The sequence below is a fragment of the Engystomops pustulosus genome, chromosome 2 (genome assembly GCF_040894005.1).
Source record: "Engystomops pustulosus chromosome 2, aEngPut4.maternal, whole genome shotgun sequence".
Taxonomy (NCBI): Eukaryota; Metazoa; Chordata; class Amphibia; order Anura; family Leptodactylidae; genus Engystomops; species Engystomops pustulosus.
The window spans coordinates 258,260,126-258,277,535 of record NC_092412.1 but is presented as its reverse complement, the minus strand read 5'-3'; the positions used below and the strand labels follow the sequence as shown (position 1 = coordinate 258,277,535).

The window sequence follows — 17,410 nt, the reverse complement described above, 5'->3', positions numbered from 1 at the left end:
TATTTGCATACACTGGGGTCACATGAGACCCCATTGCGGTGCCTTGTGTTTGCAAAGAGAACTTGTCACAAAGGAGAAGATAAAAACATTCAAGAATTAGTTGCACAAAATTCATCACAAACTGGTTTATATGATCTGCATAAAGTAATCACTTTGTATTTGTAATTGGAGAGTTACATTACTTGAAGGAGCGAGCATCCCTAGCAACACATTTAGTATTCTAATGGTGCTGCCGGAAAATGTGTTATTTACAATGTATCTATTTATTATCTATCTATCTATCTATCTATCTATCTATCTATCTATCTATCTATCTATCTATCTCCTATCTATCTATCTCCTATCTATCTATCTATCTATCTATCTCCTATCTATCTATCTCCTATCTATCTATCTATCTCCTATCTATCTATCTATCTATCTATCTATCTATCTATCTCCTATCTATCTATCTATATCCTATCTATCTATCTATCTATCTATCTCCTATCTATCTATCTATCTATCTATCTATCTATCTATCTCCTATCTATCTATCTATCTATCTATCATCTATCTATCTATCTATCTATCTATCTATCTATCTATCTATCTATCTATCTATCTATCTCCTATCTATCCCCTATCTATCTATCTATCTATCTATCTATCTATCTATCTATCCCCTATCTATCTATCTATCTATCTCCTATCTATCTATTATCTATCATATATCCTCTTCCACCACTATTATGTACAATGTGTGTGATGGTTGGAGAGATGAGACCTAAGAAATAAGTGAGCCTCTGAGTGACGCGGTGACCACCTAGGGAGATCACATGACTAGCGATAGCAGAGGACACCGAACTGCAAAAGTGCAGACAAATCTGTAAACTTTCACCCAAATGTTCTTCAGTGCAGCAGCCGGCGGTGTCCATTTTACCACCAGCGAAATCCTAATCTGTTCTCCTTATTGTGTTCCTTTTCTTCCTGCGTAGTGTTGTTCCTATTAGGGCTGGATTATATGGGATTACTGTAATCCTTCCCTGGAGAAGCTGTAATCTTATTTTCTGGTGGGCAGGACGTTGTGAGTAAAGTGTCAATCATTCCCGACTTAAAAACCTGAAATCGGGTTTATGGCATTACCAGGGTTTATGGAGGTACATGTAATTGGCATTACTGGATATTGTTAGCTTTGGCAGCTTCTTCCCTGCGCTGACACATTGTCACAAATTTACATGTCCTCATTCTATTGGAGAAAGACTGTTTATGCAAATAAAAAGCAATTCACTTAAGTTTTATCCATAATAAGTTGCAATCTCATTGATGGCACCGCTGCTCTCTAGTGATGGATAGGCTGTATTCTCAGTGATGGCACCGCTGCTCTCTAGTGATGGATAGGCTGTATTCTCAGTGATGGCACCGCTGCTCTCTAGTGATGGATAGGCTGTATCCTCAGTGATGACACCGCTGCTCTCTAGTGATGGATAGGCTGTATTCTCAGTGATGGCACCGCTGCTCTCTAGTGATGGATAGGCTGTATTCTCAGTGATGGCACCGCTGCTCTCTAGTGATGGATAGGCTGTATTCTCAGTGATGGCACCGCTGCTCTCTAGTGATGGATAGGCTGTATTCTCAGTGATGGCACTGCTGCTCTCTAGTGATGGATAGGCTGTATTCTCAGTGATGGTATTGCTGCTCTCTAGTGATGGATAGGCTGTATTCTCAGTGATGTCACCCCTGCTCTCTAGTGATGGACAGGCTGTATTCTCAGTGATGGCTCCGCTGCTCTCTAGTGATGGATAGGCTGTATTCTCAGTGATGGCACCGCTGCTCTCTAGTGATGGATAGGCTGTATTCTCAGTGATGGCACCGCTGCTCTCTAGTGATGGATAGGCTGTATTCTCAGTGATGGTACCGCTGCTCTCTAGTGATGGATAGACTGTATTCTCAGTGATGGCACCGCTGCTCTCTAGTGATGGATAGGCTGTATTCTCAGTGATGGTACCGCTGCTCTCTAGTGATGGATAGGCTGTATTCTCAGTGATGGCACCGCTGCTCTCTAGTGATGGATAGGCTGTATTCTCAGTGATGGCACCGCTGCTCTCTACTGATGGATAGGCTGTATTCTCAGTGATGGCACCGCTGCTCTGTAGTGATGGATAGGCTGTATTCTCAGTGATGGATAGGCTGTATTCTCAGTGATGGCACCGCTGCTCTCTAGTGATGGATAGGCTGTATTCTCAGTGATGACACCGCTGCTCTCTAGTGATGGATAGGCTGTATTCTCAGTGATGGCACCGCTGCTCTCTGGTGATGGATAGGCTGTATTCTCAGTGATGGCACCGCTGCTCTCTAGTGATGGATAGGCTGTATTCTCAGTGATGGCACCGCTGCTCTCTAGTGATGGATAGGCTGTATTCTCAGTGATGGTACCGCTGCTCTCTAGTGATGGATAGGCAGTATTCTCAGTGATGGCACCGCTGCTCTCTAGTGAGGGATAGGCTGTATTCTCAGTGATGGCACCGCTGCTCTCTAGTGATGGATAGGCTGTATTCTCAGTGATGGTACCGCTGCTCTCTAGTGATGGATAGGCTGTATTCTCAGTGATGGCACCGCTGATCTCTAGTGATGGATAGGCTGTATTCTCAGTGATATCACTGCTGCTCTCTAGTGATGGATAGGCTGTATTCTCAGTGATGGCACCGCTGCTCTCTAGTGATGGATAGGCTGTATTCTCAGTGATGGCACCGCTGCTCTCTAGTGATGGATAGGCTGTATTCTCAGTGATGGCTTCGCAGCTCTCTAGTGATGGATAGGCTGTATTCTCAGTGATGGCACCACTGCTCTCTAGTGATGGATAGGCTGTATTCTCAGTGATGGCACCGCTGCTCTCTAGTGATGGATAGGCTGTATTCTCAGTGATGGCACCGCTGCTCTCTAGTGATGGATAGGCTGTATTCTCAGTGATGGCGCCGCTGCTCTCTGGTGATGGATAGGCTGTATTCTCAGTGATGGCACCGCTGCTCTCTGGTGATGGATAGGCTGTATTCTCAGTGATGGCACCGCTGCTCTCTAGTGATGGATAGGCTGTATTCTCAGTGATTGCACCGATGCTATCTACTGATGGATAGGCTGTATTCTCAGTGATGGCACCGATGCTATCTACTGATGGATAGGCTGTATTCTCAGTGATGACACCTCTGCTCTCTAGTGATGGATAGGCTGTATTCTCAGTGATGGTACCGCTGCTCTCTAGTGATGGATAGGCTGTATTCTCAGTGATGGCACCGCTGCTCTCTAGTGATGGATAGGCTGTATTCTCAGTGATGACACAGCTGCTCTCTAGTGATGGATAGGCTGTATTCTCAGTGATGACACAGCTGCTCTCTAGTGATGGATAGGCTGTATTCTCCGTGATGGATAGGCTGTATTCTCAGTGATGGCACCGCTACTCTCTAGTGATGGATAGGCTGTATTCTCAGTGATGGCACCGCTACTCTCTAGTGATGGATAGGCTGTATTCTCAGTGATGGTACCGCTGCTCTCTAGTGATGGATAGGCTGTATTCTCAGTGATGGCACCGCTGCTCTCTAGTGATGGATAGGCTGTATTCTCAGTGATGGCACCGCTGCTCTGTAGTGATGGATAGGCTGTATTCTCAGTGATTGTACCTCTGCTCTTTAGTGATGGATAGGCTGTATTCTCAGTGATGGTACCGCTGCTCTCTAGTGATGGATAGGCTGTATTCTCAGTGATGGTACCGCTGCTCTCTAGTGATGGATAGGCTGTATTCTCAGTGATGGCACCGCTGCGCTCTAGTGATGGATAGGCTGTATTCTCACTGATGGTACCGCTGCTCTCTAGTGATGGATAGGCTGTATTCTCAGTGATGGTACCGCTGCTCTCTAGTGATGGACAGGCTGTATTCTCAGTGATGGTACCGCTGCTCTCTAGTGATGGATAGGCTGTATTCTCATTGATGGCACCGCTGCTCTCTACTGATGGATAGGCTGTATTCTCATTGATGGCACCGCTGCTCTCTAGTGATGGATAGGCTGTATTCTCAGTGATGGCACCGCTGCTCTCTACTGATGGATAGGCTGTATTCTCAGTGATGGTACTGCTGCTCTCTAGTGATGGATAGGCTGTATTCTCAGTGATTGTACCTCTGCTCTTTAGTGATGGATAGGCTGTATTCTCAGTGATGGTACCGCTGCTCTCTAGTGATGGATAGGCTGTATTCTCAGTGATGGTACCGCTGCTCTCTAGTGATGGATAGGCTGTATTCTCAGTGATGGCACCGCTGCTCTCTAGTGATGGATAGGCTGTATTCTCAGTGATGGCACCGCTGCTCTCTAGTGATGGATAGGCTGTATTCTCAGTGATGGCACCGCTGCTCTCTACTGATGGATAGGCTGTATTCTCATTGATGGCACCGCTGCTCTCTAGTGATGGATAGGCTGTATTCTCAGTGATGGCACCACTGCTCTCTAGTGATGGATAGGCTGTATTCTCAGTGATTGCACCTCTGCTCTCTAGTGAATGATACGCTGTATTCTCAGTGATGGCACCGCTGCTCTCTAGTGATGGATAGGGTGTATTCTCAGTGATGGCACCGCTGCTCTCTAGTGATGGATAGGCTGTATTCTCAGTGATGGCACCGCTGATCTCTAGTGAGGGATAGGCTGTATTCTCAGTGATGGCACCGCTGATCTCTAGTGATGGATAGGCTGTATTCTCAGTGATGGTACTGCTGCTCTCTAGTGATGGATAGGCTGTATTCTCAGTGATGGCACCGCTGCTCTCTAGTGATGGATAGGCTGTATTCTCAGTGATGGCGCCGCTGCTCTCTAGTGATGGATAGGCTGTATTCTCAGTGATGGCACCGCTGCTCTCTAGTGATGGATAGGCTGTATTCTCAGTGATGGCGCCGCTGCTCTCTAGTGATGGATAGGCTGTATTCTCAGTGATGGCACCGCTGCTCTCTAGTGATGGATAGGCTGTATTCTCAGTGATGGCGCCGCTGCTCTCTAGTGATGGATAGGCTGTATTCTCAGTGATGGCACCGCTTCTCTCTAGTGCTGGATAGGCTGTATTCTCAGTGATGGCACCGCTGATCTCTAGTGATGGATAGGCTGTATTCTCAGTGATGACACCGCTGCACTCTAGTGATGGATAGGCTGTATTCTCAGTGATGGCAGCGCTGCTCTCTAGTGATGGATAGGCGGCATTCTCAGTAATGTCGGTGCTGATCTCTAGTGATGGATAGGCTGTATTCTCAGTGATGGCACCGCTGCTCTCTAGTGATGGATAGGCTGTATTCTCAGTGATGGCACCGCTGATCTCTAGTGAGGGATAGGCTGTATTCTCAGTGATGGCACCGCTGATCTCTAGTGATGGATAGGCTGTATTCTCAGTGATGGCACCGCTGATCTCTAGTGAGGGATAGGCTGTATTCTCAGTGATGGCACCGCTGATCTCTAGTGAGGGATAGGCTGTATTCTCAGTGATGGCACCGCTGATCTCTAGTGAGGGATAGGCTGTAGTCTCAGGGATGGCCCGCTGCTCTCTAGTGATGGATAGGCTGTATTCTCAGTGATGGCACCGCTGATCTCTAGTGAGGGATAGGCTGTATTCTCAGTAATGGCGCCGCTGATCTCTAGTGATGGCTCTCAACATGTAGGTAATCAACATTATATTGATACAACCATCATATACCCTGGGCCTGGACTGTTTTTCTGTTAGGTCATCGGTCTATCTTTTAGTGGTAAGAATCTAAGATATGACATCACTCTCTCGTCACTGGTTGGGAGATGAGGCAGCACTCCTGGAAAAGGCTGGGTGTTCATTCACCCAATGTGGAAGGTGCGACGTTTCAGCCCCTCAGTGGAGCTATGTCCCCTTCTTCACAGTGCTGCTCTACCTTCACAGTTGTATTTTTTACTTCGGATACGAATGAGAAAGAGGGAGCCTGGATACATCCGGCTGATGATCCTTCACCTTAGTGTTGAGGATACTTCTCTTCATACACCATGAGGCTTGTGCTTCATCTGGAGCTTAAAGGACACCTGTCCTCAGGTCTGTGTCACTTGTCCTGTCACCTCTACCTGTTGGAGCTCACAAGGATCCCATCCCAGCCTTTATCTAGTTATTTCATACATTAATCATTATAAAATCATCTATTCTTTATTATGTAAATGAGGCTGGTCACATGGTCAGAGGCAGTGATGTCACCCCTGTTACCCCTCCCCCTGCTCATGTCTGTGTGTAATGTATAGTAAAGCATTGCTAGTGTGTGTGCTGCATCTGCTGACATGCTGCATCCTCCTAATACACAGACATCAGCTACACATGAATCTGACATGTTCTGCTGTAACATGGCTGCCTGGAGCTGCTGTATCTCTCCTAAACACACACACACATGCACACACAGGCTGCAGGGGGCGCCAGCACCAGGAAGCACATCATTATACAGCCTCACATCATTATACAGCCTCACATCATTATACAGGCTGTCAGTCATGTGTATAGGAGTGTCTCATACACACACAGGCTGCAGGGGGCGTGGCCACCAGCACCAGGAGGCACATCATTATACAGCCTCACATCATTACACAGGCTGTCAGTCATGCACTGGGGGTGTGGCTGTGCCTCCCACTCATGAATAGAGTGGACAGCTTGAATATGCTAATGCTTCATTGGACATTTCACAGGTCATTTGCATACAGCTTTAGGACTTCATTGCTTAGGATTACAGGCATGTAGAGGGACAATGAAGGGATAGAGGCAATGCTCTCTAATGGCAGTTTATGAAAATATATTTAGTTTAGGGGGTTATTTTGCATGACGGGTTCTCTTTAAACCAGAACTTTGGTTACTCGATCATTGTTGTAGTTTTTTCATCTATTTGTAAAGAAGAAAGTTTTTGAATGAAAATGACAACTTTCTCTCCGTTCTCTCCGGCGTCGCTTCCATCGTGTCTTTCTCCGCTCTCCATTGACCAATCTCAACCGTTTTCCTTTCTTATCTTCCAGATGCCGTAGAAGCAACCAAACCTAGCGAAAGTGCCCAACAAGAAGAGGCGGCCAGCGAAGAGCCCAAGGCGGACCAAGAAAATGCCTGAACACATTGACCACCCCTTCCCTTCCTGTTGCTCTCCTCTTGGACTCCAACGTTCTTCCCTTCCGGCTCCTCCTTGACCTCTCGACCCTCTTCCTCACGTGGGCTCCTCCACCTCACTCCCCTCTTCTTTCTCTGTGTGGCAGAACATGTAAAGCAGGAAAGTTTCAGTCAAACAGTGTGGCTTAAACATTTACGTGTTTCTTGGTGTTGTTATGGCAAGTTTTCCAGTAAGGTCCAACCCGAAGCATTTTGGACGTTCCTTTCGCACTGTATCCGAGTTTGATTCCAGCTCCTTCGCTCTTCTCCCTCTATCCCTCTGTTACACTGTGTGCAATGTTCCGTTACTCTATGGGTTTACAAATCAATCCGCGGTGAAATTCTCAAACGCGTCTCCGAGTTTTTGTTTTGTTATTTTTAGTTTTTTTTTAATAAATTAATTACATTTTTTTTTTTTGTTCCTCTTCAATGTGATGGAATGAACTTCTCAAAAATAATTCGCCCTCCCGACCGGTTTGTTTTCCAAAAAAATAAAGCGATGTGCCAATTAGCGTATAAATATATATATCCGGGAGTGGGCCGTGTGTTTTTCTCGTCCAGCTCCACTGTCTTGACTTTGACTCTTCAGAAATCTTACAATGATATGTCTGCCTATGTTTTCTATCGTACTTCAGATGTTAGTCCTGTGTGTTGTGAATGAGGGACACCGTCACCCGCAAGGCATTGAGAATGTATGGTCTCATTTTGGCAAACACAGAGGAAATAAATAGTTTGATCTCCAGTTCTTGGCCGTGTCCTGTCCAATGTGTTCTGGTGGATTCCACGTCGAGCCGGTGCCAAGTTCTGATCCACATACAGTTCAGCTCACAAGGCCACCGCTTACAGAAGACCCCAAGCTTTTCAGTTCTAGCATGTATTGCATAGACAGGCCGTCTTTGAGGAGACCACCCACTTTCAGGGGAATATTAGGTGGTCATCTCAAAGAAGATCCATGTAGGATCCATTGTAGCTCACAGTCCAATTCCCCATGCAAACACCTTTAAGGTACGTTGGGAGCAAGGGGGCAGTATTATAGTAGTTATATTCCTGTACATAGGGGGCAGTATTATAGTAGTTATATTCTTGTACATAGGGGGCAGTATTATAGTAGTTATATTCTTGTACATAGGGGGGCAGTATTATATTAGTTATATTCCTGTACATAGGGGGCAGTATTATAGTAGTTATATTCTTGTACATAGGGGGCAGTATTATAGTAGTTATATTCTTGTACATAGGGGGCAGTATTATAGTAGTTATATTCCTGTACATAGGGTCAGTATTATAGTAGTTATATTCTTGTACATAGGGGGCAGTATTATAGTAGTTATATTCCTGTACATAGGAGGCAGTATTATAGTAGTTATATTCCTGTACATAGGGGGCAGTATTATAGTAGTTATATTCTTGTACATAGGGGGCAGTATTATAGTAGTTATATTCTTGTACATAGGGGGCAGTATTATAGTAGTTATATTCTTGTACATAGGGGGCAGTATTATAGTAGTTATATTCTTGTACATAGGGGGCAGTATTATAGTAGTTATATTCCTGTACATAGGGGGCAGTATTATAGTAGTTATATTACTGTACATAGGGGGCAGTATTATAGTAGTTATATTCTTGTACATAGGGGGCAGTATTATAGCAGTTATATTCCTGTACATAGGGGGCAGTATTATAGTAGTTATATTCCTGTACATAGGGGGCAGTATTATAGTAGTTATATTCCTGTACATAAGGGGCAGTATTATAGTAGTTATATTCCTGTACATAGGGGGCAGTATTATAGTAGTTATATTCCTGTACATAGCGGAGTATTATAGTAGTTATATTCCTGTACATAAGGGGCAGTATTATAGTAGTTATATTCTTGTACATAGAGGGCAGTATTATAGTAGTTATATTCTTGTACATAGGGGGCAGTATTATAGTAGTTATATTCTTGTACATAGAGGGCAGTATTATAGTAGTTATATTCTTGTACATAGGGGGCAGTATTATAGTAGTTATATTCTTGTACATAGGGGGAGTATTATAGTAGTTATATTCTTGTACATAGGGGGGGTATTATAGTAGTTATATTCTTGTACATAGGGGCAGTATTATAGTACTTATATTCTTGTACATAGGGGGCAGTATTATAGTAGTTATATTCCTGTACATAGGGGGCAGTATTATAGTAGTTATATTCCTGTACATAGGGGCAGTATTATAGTAGTTATATTCCTGTACATAGTGGGCAGTATTATAGTAGTTATATTCTTGTACATAGGGGGCAGTATTATAGTAGTTATATTCTTGTACATAGGGGGCAGTATTATAGTAGTTATATTCCTGTACATAGGGGGCAGTATTATAGTAGTTATATTCCTGTACATAGGGGCAGTATTATAGTAGTTATATTCCTGTACATAGTGGGCAGTATTATAGTATTTCTATTCCTGTACATAGGGGGCAGTATTATAGTAGTTATATTCTTGTACATAGGGGGCAGTATTATAGTAGTTATATTACTGTACATAGGGGGCAGTATTATAGTAGTTATATTCTTGTACATAGGGGGCAGTATTATAGCAGTTATATTCCTGTACATAGGGGGCAGTATTATAGTAGTTCTATTCCTGTACATAGGGGGCAGTATTATAGTAGTTATATTCCTGTACATAGGGGGCAGTATTATAGTAGTTATATTCCTGTACATAGGGGGCAGTATTATAGTAGTTATATTCCTGTACATAGCAGAGTATTATAGTAGTTATATTCCTGTACATAGCAGAGTATTATAGTAGTTATATTCTTTTACATAGCGGAGTATTATAGTAGTTATATTCTTGTACATAGGGGGCAGTATTATAGTAGTTATATTCCTGTACATAGTGGGCAGTATTATAGTAGTTATATTCCTGTACATAGGGGGCAGTATTATAGTAGTTATATTCTTGTACATAGGGGCAGTATTATAGTAGTTATATTCTTGTACATAGGGGGGGGTATTATAGTAGTTATATTCTTGTACATAGGGGCAGTATTATAGTAGTTATATTCTTGTACATAGGGGGCAGTATTATAGTAGTTATATTCCTGTACATAGGGGGCAGTATTATAGTAGTTATATTCTTGTACATAGGGGCAGTATTATAGTAGTTATATTCTTGTACATAGGGGGCAGTATTATAGTAGTTATATTCCTGTGAATAGGGGGCAGTATTATAGTACTTATATTCTTGTACATAGGGGGCAGTATTATAGTAGTTATATTCTTGTACATAGGGGGCAGTATTATAGTAGTTATATTCTTGTACATAGGGGCAGTATTATAGTAGTTATATTCTTGTACATAGGGGGGGTATTATAGTAGTTATATTCTTGTGCATAGGGGCAGTATTATAGTAGTTATATTCTTGTACATAGGGGGCAGTATTATAGTAGTTATATTCCTGTACATAGGGGGCAGTATTATAGTAGTTATATTCTTGTACATAGGGGCAGTATTATAGTAGTTATATTCTTGTACATAGGGGGCAGTATTATAGTAGTTATATTCCTGTGAATAGGGGGCAGTATTATAGTACTTATATTCTTGTACATAGGGGGCAGTATTATAGTAGTTATATTCTTGTACATAGGGGGCAGTATTATAGCAGTTATATTCCTGTACATAGGGGGCAGTATTATAGTAGTTATATTCCTGTACATAGGGGGCAGTATTATAGTAGTTATATTCCTGTACATAGGGGGCAGTATTATAGTAGTTATATTCCTGTACATAGGGGGCAGTATTATAGTAGTTATATTCCTGTACATAGCAGAGTATTATAGTAGTTATATTCTTTTACATAGCGGAGTATTATAGTAGTTATATTCTTGTACATAGGGGGCAGTATTATAGTAGTTATATTCCTGTACATAGTGGGCAGTATTATAGTAGTTATATTCTTGTACATAGGGGGCAGTATTATAGTAGTTATATTCTTGTACATAGGGGCAGTATTATAGTAGTTATGTTCTTGTACATAGGGGGGGTATTATAGTAGTTATATTCTTGTACATAGGGGCAGTATTATAGTAGTTATATTCTTGTACATAGGGGGCAGTATTATAGTAGTTATATTCCTGTACATAGGGGGCAGTATTATAGTAGTTATATTCTTGTACATAGGGGCAGTATTATAGTAGTTATATTCTTGTACATAGGGGGCAGTATTATAGTAGTTATATTCCTGTGAATAGGGGGCAGTATTATAGTACTTATATTCTTGTACATAGGGGGCAGTATTATAGTACTTATATTCCTGTACATAGGGGGCAGTATTATAGTAGTTATATTCCTGTACATAGTGGGCAGTATTATAGTAGTTATATTCTGGTACATAGAGGGCAGTATTATAGTAGTTATATTCTTGTACATAGGGGCAGTATTATAGTAGTTATATTCTTGTACATACGGGGGAGTATTATAGTAGTTATATTCTTGTACATAGGGGCAGTATTATAGTAGTTATATTCTTGTACATAGGGGGCAGTATTATAGTAGTTATATTCCTGTACATAGTGGGCAGTATTATAGTAGTTATATTCTTGTACATAGTGGGCAGTATTATAGTAGTTATATTCATGTACATAGGGGCAGTGTTATAGTAGTTATATTCTTGTACATAGGGGGCAGTATTATAGTAGTTATATTCTTGTACATAGGGGCAGTATTATAGTAGTTATATTCTTGTACATAGGGGGGGGGTATTATAGTAGTTATATTCTTGTACATAGGGGCAGTATTATAGTAGTTATATTCTTGTACATAGGGGGCAGTATTATAGTAGTTATATTCCTGTACATAGGGGGCAGTATTATAGTAGTTATATTCTTGTACATAGGGGCAGTATTATAGTAGTTATATTCTTGTACATAGGGGGCAGTATTATAGTAGTTATATTCCTGTGAATAGGGGGCAGTATTATAGTACTTATATTCTTGTACATAGGGGGCAGTATTATAGTAGTTATATTCTTGTACATAGGGGGCAGTATTATAATAGTTATATTCTTGTACATAGGGGCAGTATTATAGTAGTTATATTCTTGTACATAGGGGGGGTATTATAGTAGTTATATTCTTGTGCATAGGGGCAGTATTATAGTAGTTATATTCTTGTACATAGGGGGCAGTATTATAGTAGTTATATTCCTGTACATAGGGGGCAGTATTATAGTAGTTATATTCTTGTACATAGGGGCAGTATTATAGTAGTTATATTCTTGTACATAGGGGGCAGTATTATAGTAGTTATATTCCTGTGAATAGGGGGCAGTATTATAGTACTTATATTCTTGTACATAGGGGGCAGTATTATAGTAGTTATATTCTTGTACATAGGGGGCAGTATTATAGCAGTTATATTCCTGTACATAGGGGGCAGTATTATAGTAGTTATATTCCTGTACATAGGGGGCAGTATTATAGTAGTTATATTCCTGTACATAGGGGGCAGTATTATAGTAGTTATATTCCTGTACATAGCAGAGTATTATAGTAGTTATATTCTTTTACATAGCGGAGTATTATAGTAGTTATATTCTTGTACATAGGGGGCAGTATTATAGTAGTTATATTCCTGTACATAGTGGGCAGTATTATAGTAGTTATATTCTTGTACATAGGGGGCAGTATTATAGTAGTTATATTCTTGTACATAGGGGCAGTATTATAGTAGTTATGTTCTTGTACATAGGGGGGGTATTATAGTAGTTATATTCTTGTACATAGGGGCAGTATTATAGTAGTTATATTCTTGTACATAGGGGGCAGTATTATAGTAGTTATATTCCTGTACATAGGGGGCAGTATTATAGTAGTTATATTCTTGTACATAGGGGCAGTATTATAGTAGTTATATTCTTGTACATAGGGGGCAGTATTATAGTAGTTATATTCCTGTGAATAGGGGGCATTATTATAGTACTTATATTCTTGTACATAGGGGGCAGTATTATAGTACTTATATTCCTGTACATAGGGGGCAGTATTATAGTAGTTATATTCCTGTACATAGTGGGCAGTATTATAGTAGTTATATTCTGGTACATAGAGGGCAGTATTATAGTAGTTATATTCTTGTACATAGGGGCAGTATTATAGTAGTTATATTCTTGTACATACGGGGGAGTATTATAGTAGTTATATTCTTGTACATAGGGGCAGTATTATAGTAGTTATATTCTTGTACATAGGGGGCAGTATTATAGTAGTTATATTCCTGTACATAGTGGGCAGTATTATAGTAGTTATATTCTTGTACATAGTGGGCAGTATTATAGTAGTTATATTCATGTACATAGGGGCAGTGTTATAGTAGTTATATTCTTGTACATACGGGGGTAGTATTATAGTAGTTATATTCTTGTACATAGGGGGTAGTATTATAGTAGTTATATTCTTGTACATAGGGGCTGTATTATAGTAGTTATATTCTTGTACATAGGGAGCAGTATTATAGTAGTTATATTCTTGTGCATAGGGGCAGTATTATAGTAGTTATATTCTTGTACATAGGGGGCAGTATTATAGTAGTTATATTCTTGTACATAGGGGGCAGTATTATAGTAGTTATATTCCTGTACATAGTGGGCAGTATTATAGTAGTTATATTCTTGTACATAGGGGGCAGTATTATAGTAGTTATATTCTTGTACATAGGGGGCAGTATTATAGTAGTTATATTCCTGTACATATGGTGCAGTATTATAGTAGTTATATTCCTGTACATAGGGGGCAGTATTATAGTAGTTATATTCTTGTACATAGGGGGCAGTATTATAGTAGTTATATTCCTGTACATAGGGGGTAGTATTATAGTGGTTATATTCTTGTACATAGGGGGAAGTATTATAGTAGTTATATTCCTGTACATAGGGGGCAGTATTATAGTAGTTATATTCTTGTACATACGGGGGTAGTATTATAGTAGTTATATTCTTGTACATAGGGGGTAGTATTATAGTAGTTATATTCTTGTACATAGGGGGCAGTATTATAGTAGTCATATTCTTGTACATAGGGGGCAGTATTATAGTAGTTATATTCTTGTACATATGGGGCAGTATTATAGTAGTTATATTCTTGTACATAGGAGGCAGTATTATAGTAGTTATATTCCTGTACATAGGGGGCAGTATTATAGTAGTTATATTCCTGTACATAGGGGGCAGTATTATAGTAGTTATATTCTTGTACATAGGGGCAGTATTATAGTAGTTATATTCTTGTACATAAGGGGGCAGTATTATAGTAGTTATATTCCTGTACATAGGGGGCAGTATTATAGTAGTTATATTCCTGTACATAGGGGGCAGTATTATAGTAGTTGTATTCTTGTACATAGGGGCAGTATTATAGTAGTTATATTCCTGTACATAGGGGGCAGTATTATAGTAGTTATATTCCTGTACATAGGGGGCAGTATTATAGTAGTTATATTCCTGTACATAGGGGGCAGTATTATAGTTATATTGTTGATTCTAAATATGTTAACTTATGTAACAACTTGTAGCGCATATATTAGTGTTAGTGGAGGGCGGTGTTATATTACAGCACAGAACACTCTTGGAGAGTAATAACTTGCTAGAACCATATGCTGCGGCTGAATAGATTTTCCTCTTAATGGACCCCGGAGGATGGGGGTTATAATGCATTCATCCATGAGAACACCGGCTGCATGAAACATTTATTACTGACGTGGTCACATCGGGGAGGGGAGCGCAGAGATGTGTCGGGGTTTGGCCTGACAGACATTTCTGCCTCCTTGGGAGTAACAGGAGGACACAGGAGCACATGGGCCTCCTGCTGCCACAAGCTGCTGCGGGGTTTCGCCTTCGTCTTTCAGCTTCGCTGCAGCCTTTTTGTGCGGAGGGTTCTGCTTAAATGCAAAAATATGGCAGATCAGGTTTTTTTACATATCTGCCAGACCATATGACTGCCGTCTCCACAAATGGCCAAGAAAGCCATATGGAGTTTACACTGAACGTTACAGCACGGCGTGGGAAGGAGGGGGAGATACACTGCAGATGTACCAGAGCCGAGTGTGTCAGGCATAAGGGAATGTAATGCAGATGTAGCAGAGCCGAGTGGGACAGGCATAAGGAAATGTAATGCAGATGTAGCAGAGCCGAGTGTGTCAGGCATAAGGGAATGTAATGCAGATGTAGCAGGGCTGAGTGTGTCAGGCATAAGGGAATGCAATGTTGATGTAGCAGAGCCGAGTGTGACAGGCATAAGGGAATGCAATGCAGATGTAGCAGGGCCGAGTGTGTCAGGCATAAGGGAATGTAAAAAATATAGAGAATGCAATGGAGATGTAGCAGAGCCAAGTTTGTCAGACATAAGGGAACGCAATAGAGATGTAGCAGAGCCGAGTATGTCAGGCATAGCAGAATGTAGGGAGTAGACTGCTCATATATACATAGTAGGATATAGGGAATATAGTGCAGATTCACAGAGCCGAGTGTGTCAGGTATAGCAGAATGTAAAACTGCAGGGATCAGTAAGTTATCCTTAACCCCAAGGAATGGGGGCATCTTGATATAACCAGAAAACCCCTTTAATTCATCATTTCCCAAAGTGAGTTGTTGAGACTGTAAGGGTTTCAGGTTCTCCTGACTATTGGTGACTTCAGCCTCCTCTCGGTTTGGCAGGTAAGTGCTGCAGTTTGCTGAGGTCCTGGTTGTGCATTGGTTTAGGGACGGTGTCCGTCCTAGAGGTCCATGAAGTCGATGTTGTGGTTTGCAATGATGTGTTATCCCCATGAGCAGCTATGACCTCCCTGAACAGACCTAAACCTGCACCAATACTGCTGGTCACGGTTCTACCATCAAAATCAAGAATGGATAAACCAGGGACACTTGTTCATAGATCCAGGCACCGGGACTGTGGTATCTTCTTATATTTGATATCCGTGGCTTCCTTCCTTCTATAATCAACTTTTAAATTTATGCTGGGGTGATACCAGAGCTCCACTGTGTTGCAGCTTCACAAGCTGTTACACAGTGCAGAGCAGGTTCCCCCTCTCCCTAAACTTCCTGCTGTGGATAGATTACACAGGCAGAAGGGGAAAGGAGGAGCAGGTGGAGGGGGAGACATGTTCTGCACAGTGTAACAGCTTGTGAAGTCACAGCACTGAAGGGCTCTGCTAACACCACCAGAGCCCCTCAGGCTCATTAGTATAGTTGATGTTAGAAGAAAAGAGGCCATGGATAACACATATAAGGAGATATCACAGTCATGGTGCCTGGCACAAAATTAATTTAGCAATCACAGAATTCATACTATGGAAATAGAATTAAAAGTTGTCATCACAAAATCCATTATGTGTTCACAAAAGTAAAACTTGGCGACCCAAACTGCCTTTTGTCATTACAAAAAAAATACGATTTTGTGCCACACACAATTCAGTTTGTCTCACAAAATTGACTAAATTGACTAAATTAGTTAATTCTGTCACATAGACAAGAAAATTCCCAGAATGCATTGTGTCACGGAGAATTTGTTTTGTTGCATAAAAAAACTTTAACTACAAAATTACAAATCTTATTTACACAAAAACGACATTATCGAACAAAATGCAGTGACTGCTGCTGTTCTGCTGTGAACAGGAACCATCCGACCAATTACAGTGCCGGTTGTTCTGCACCTCACACTGCATCCATTTCACCCTCCGCTCCTTGCACCGCACCTTCTCCTCTCCCTGCACCCCACCTCCTCCTCCTCTCCCCACTATCTCCTCTCCCTGCACCCCACCTTCTCCTCTCCGGCCCCTCCATTACTCCCCTCCATCCTTCAGGGCCACAGCCTCTACTAGGGATCTCCATGGGTCCTGTGTAACTCTAGAGTTGCTCCTCCCACACAGGTCACATGGTGATGATGTCATCAACGGTCCTTTAGACCACTATCTACTGCAATCTACTGTAACTTCTCAGTGCAGACAAGTTCTCCTGTGTATCGACAATGTGCAGGAGATAAGCACAATCCAGTCCCTGCCCTCCCCTGCTCTATCTACAGACCACAACAAGTGCAGACAAGGGAGTCCTGACATCCTCCAGTATGAGAGCAGAGCTGGGGCTACACTGCTGTCTCCAGGACCTGGGAATAAAGGAAGCATTTCATTGGTTGGTTGGTTTGACAGACAGATAATTCTCACAAAATAAGAATTTTGTCACACAGAATGGCATTTTGTGGTGTAGAAATAGATTTTGTTGCACAAAAATGTAATTTTGTC

General features: G+C 41.5%; 1 protein-coding gene across 1 annotated transcript in view; it reads left to right on the top strand.

Moving 5' to 3' along the window:
* The window catches only part of GAP43 (growth associated protein 43), a 67,230-nt gene extending 59,345 nt beyond the window's left edge, over positions 1–7,885 (top strand). The window contains exon 3 of the mRNA XM_072138920.1: positions 7,017–7,885. Within this exon, the coding sequence (XP_071995021.1) occupies positions 7,017–7,105 (89 nt within the window). The 3' untranslated portion in view covers positions 7,106–7,885. The remainder of the gene's footprint in view (positions 1–7,016) is intronic.
* The last annotated feature ends 9,525 nt before the right edge of the window (positions 7,886–17,410 follow it).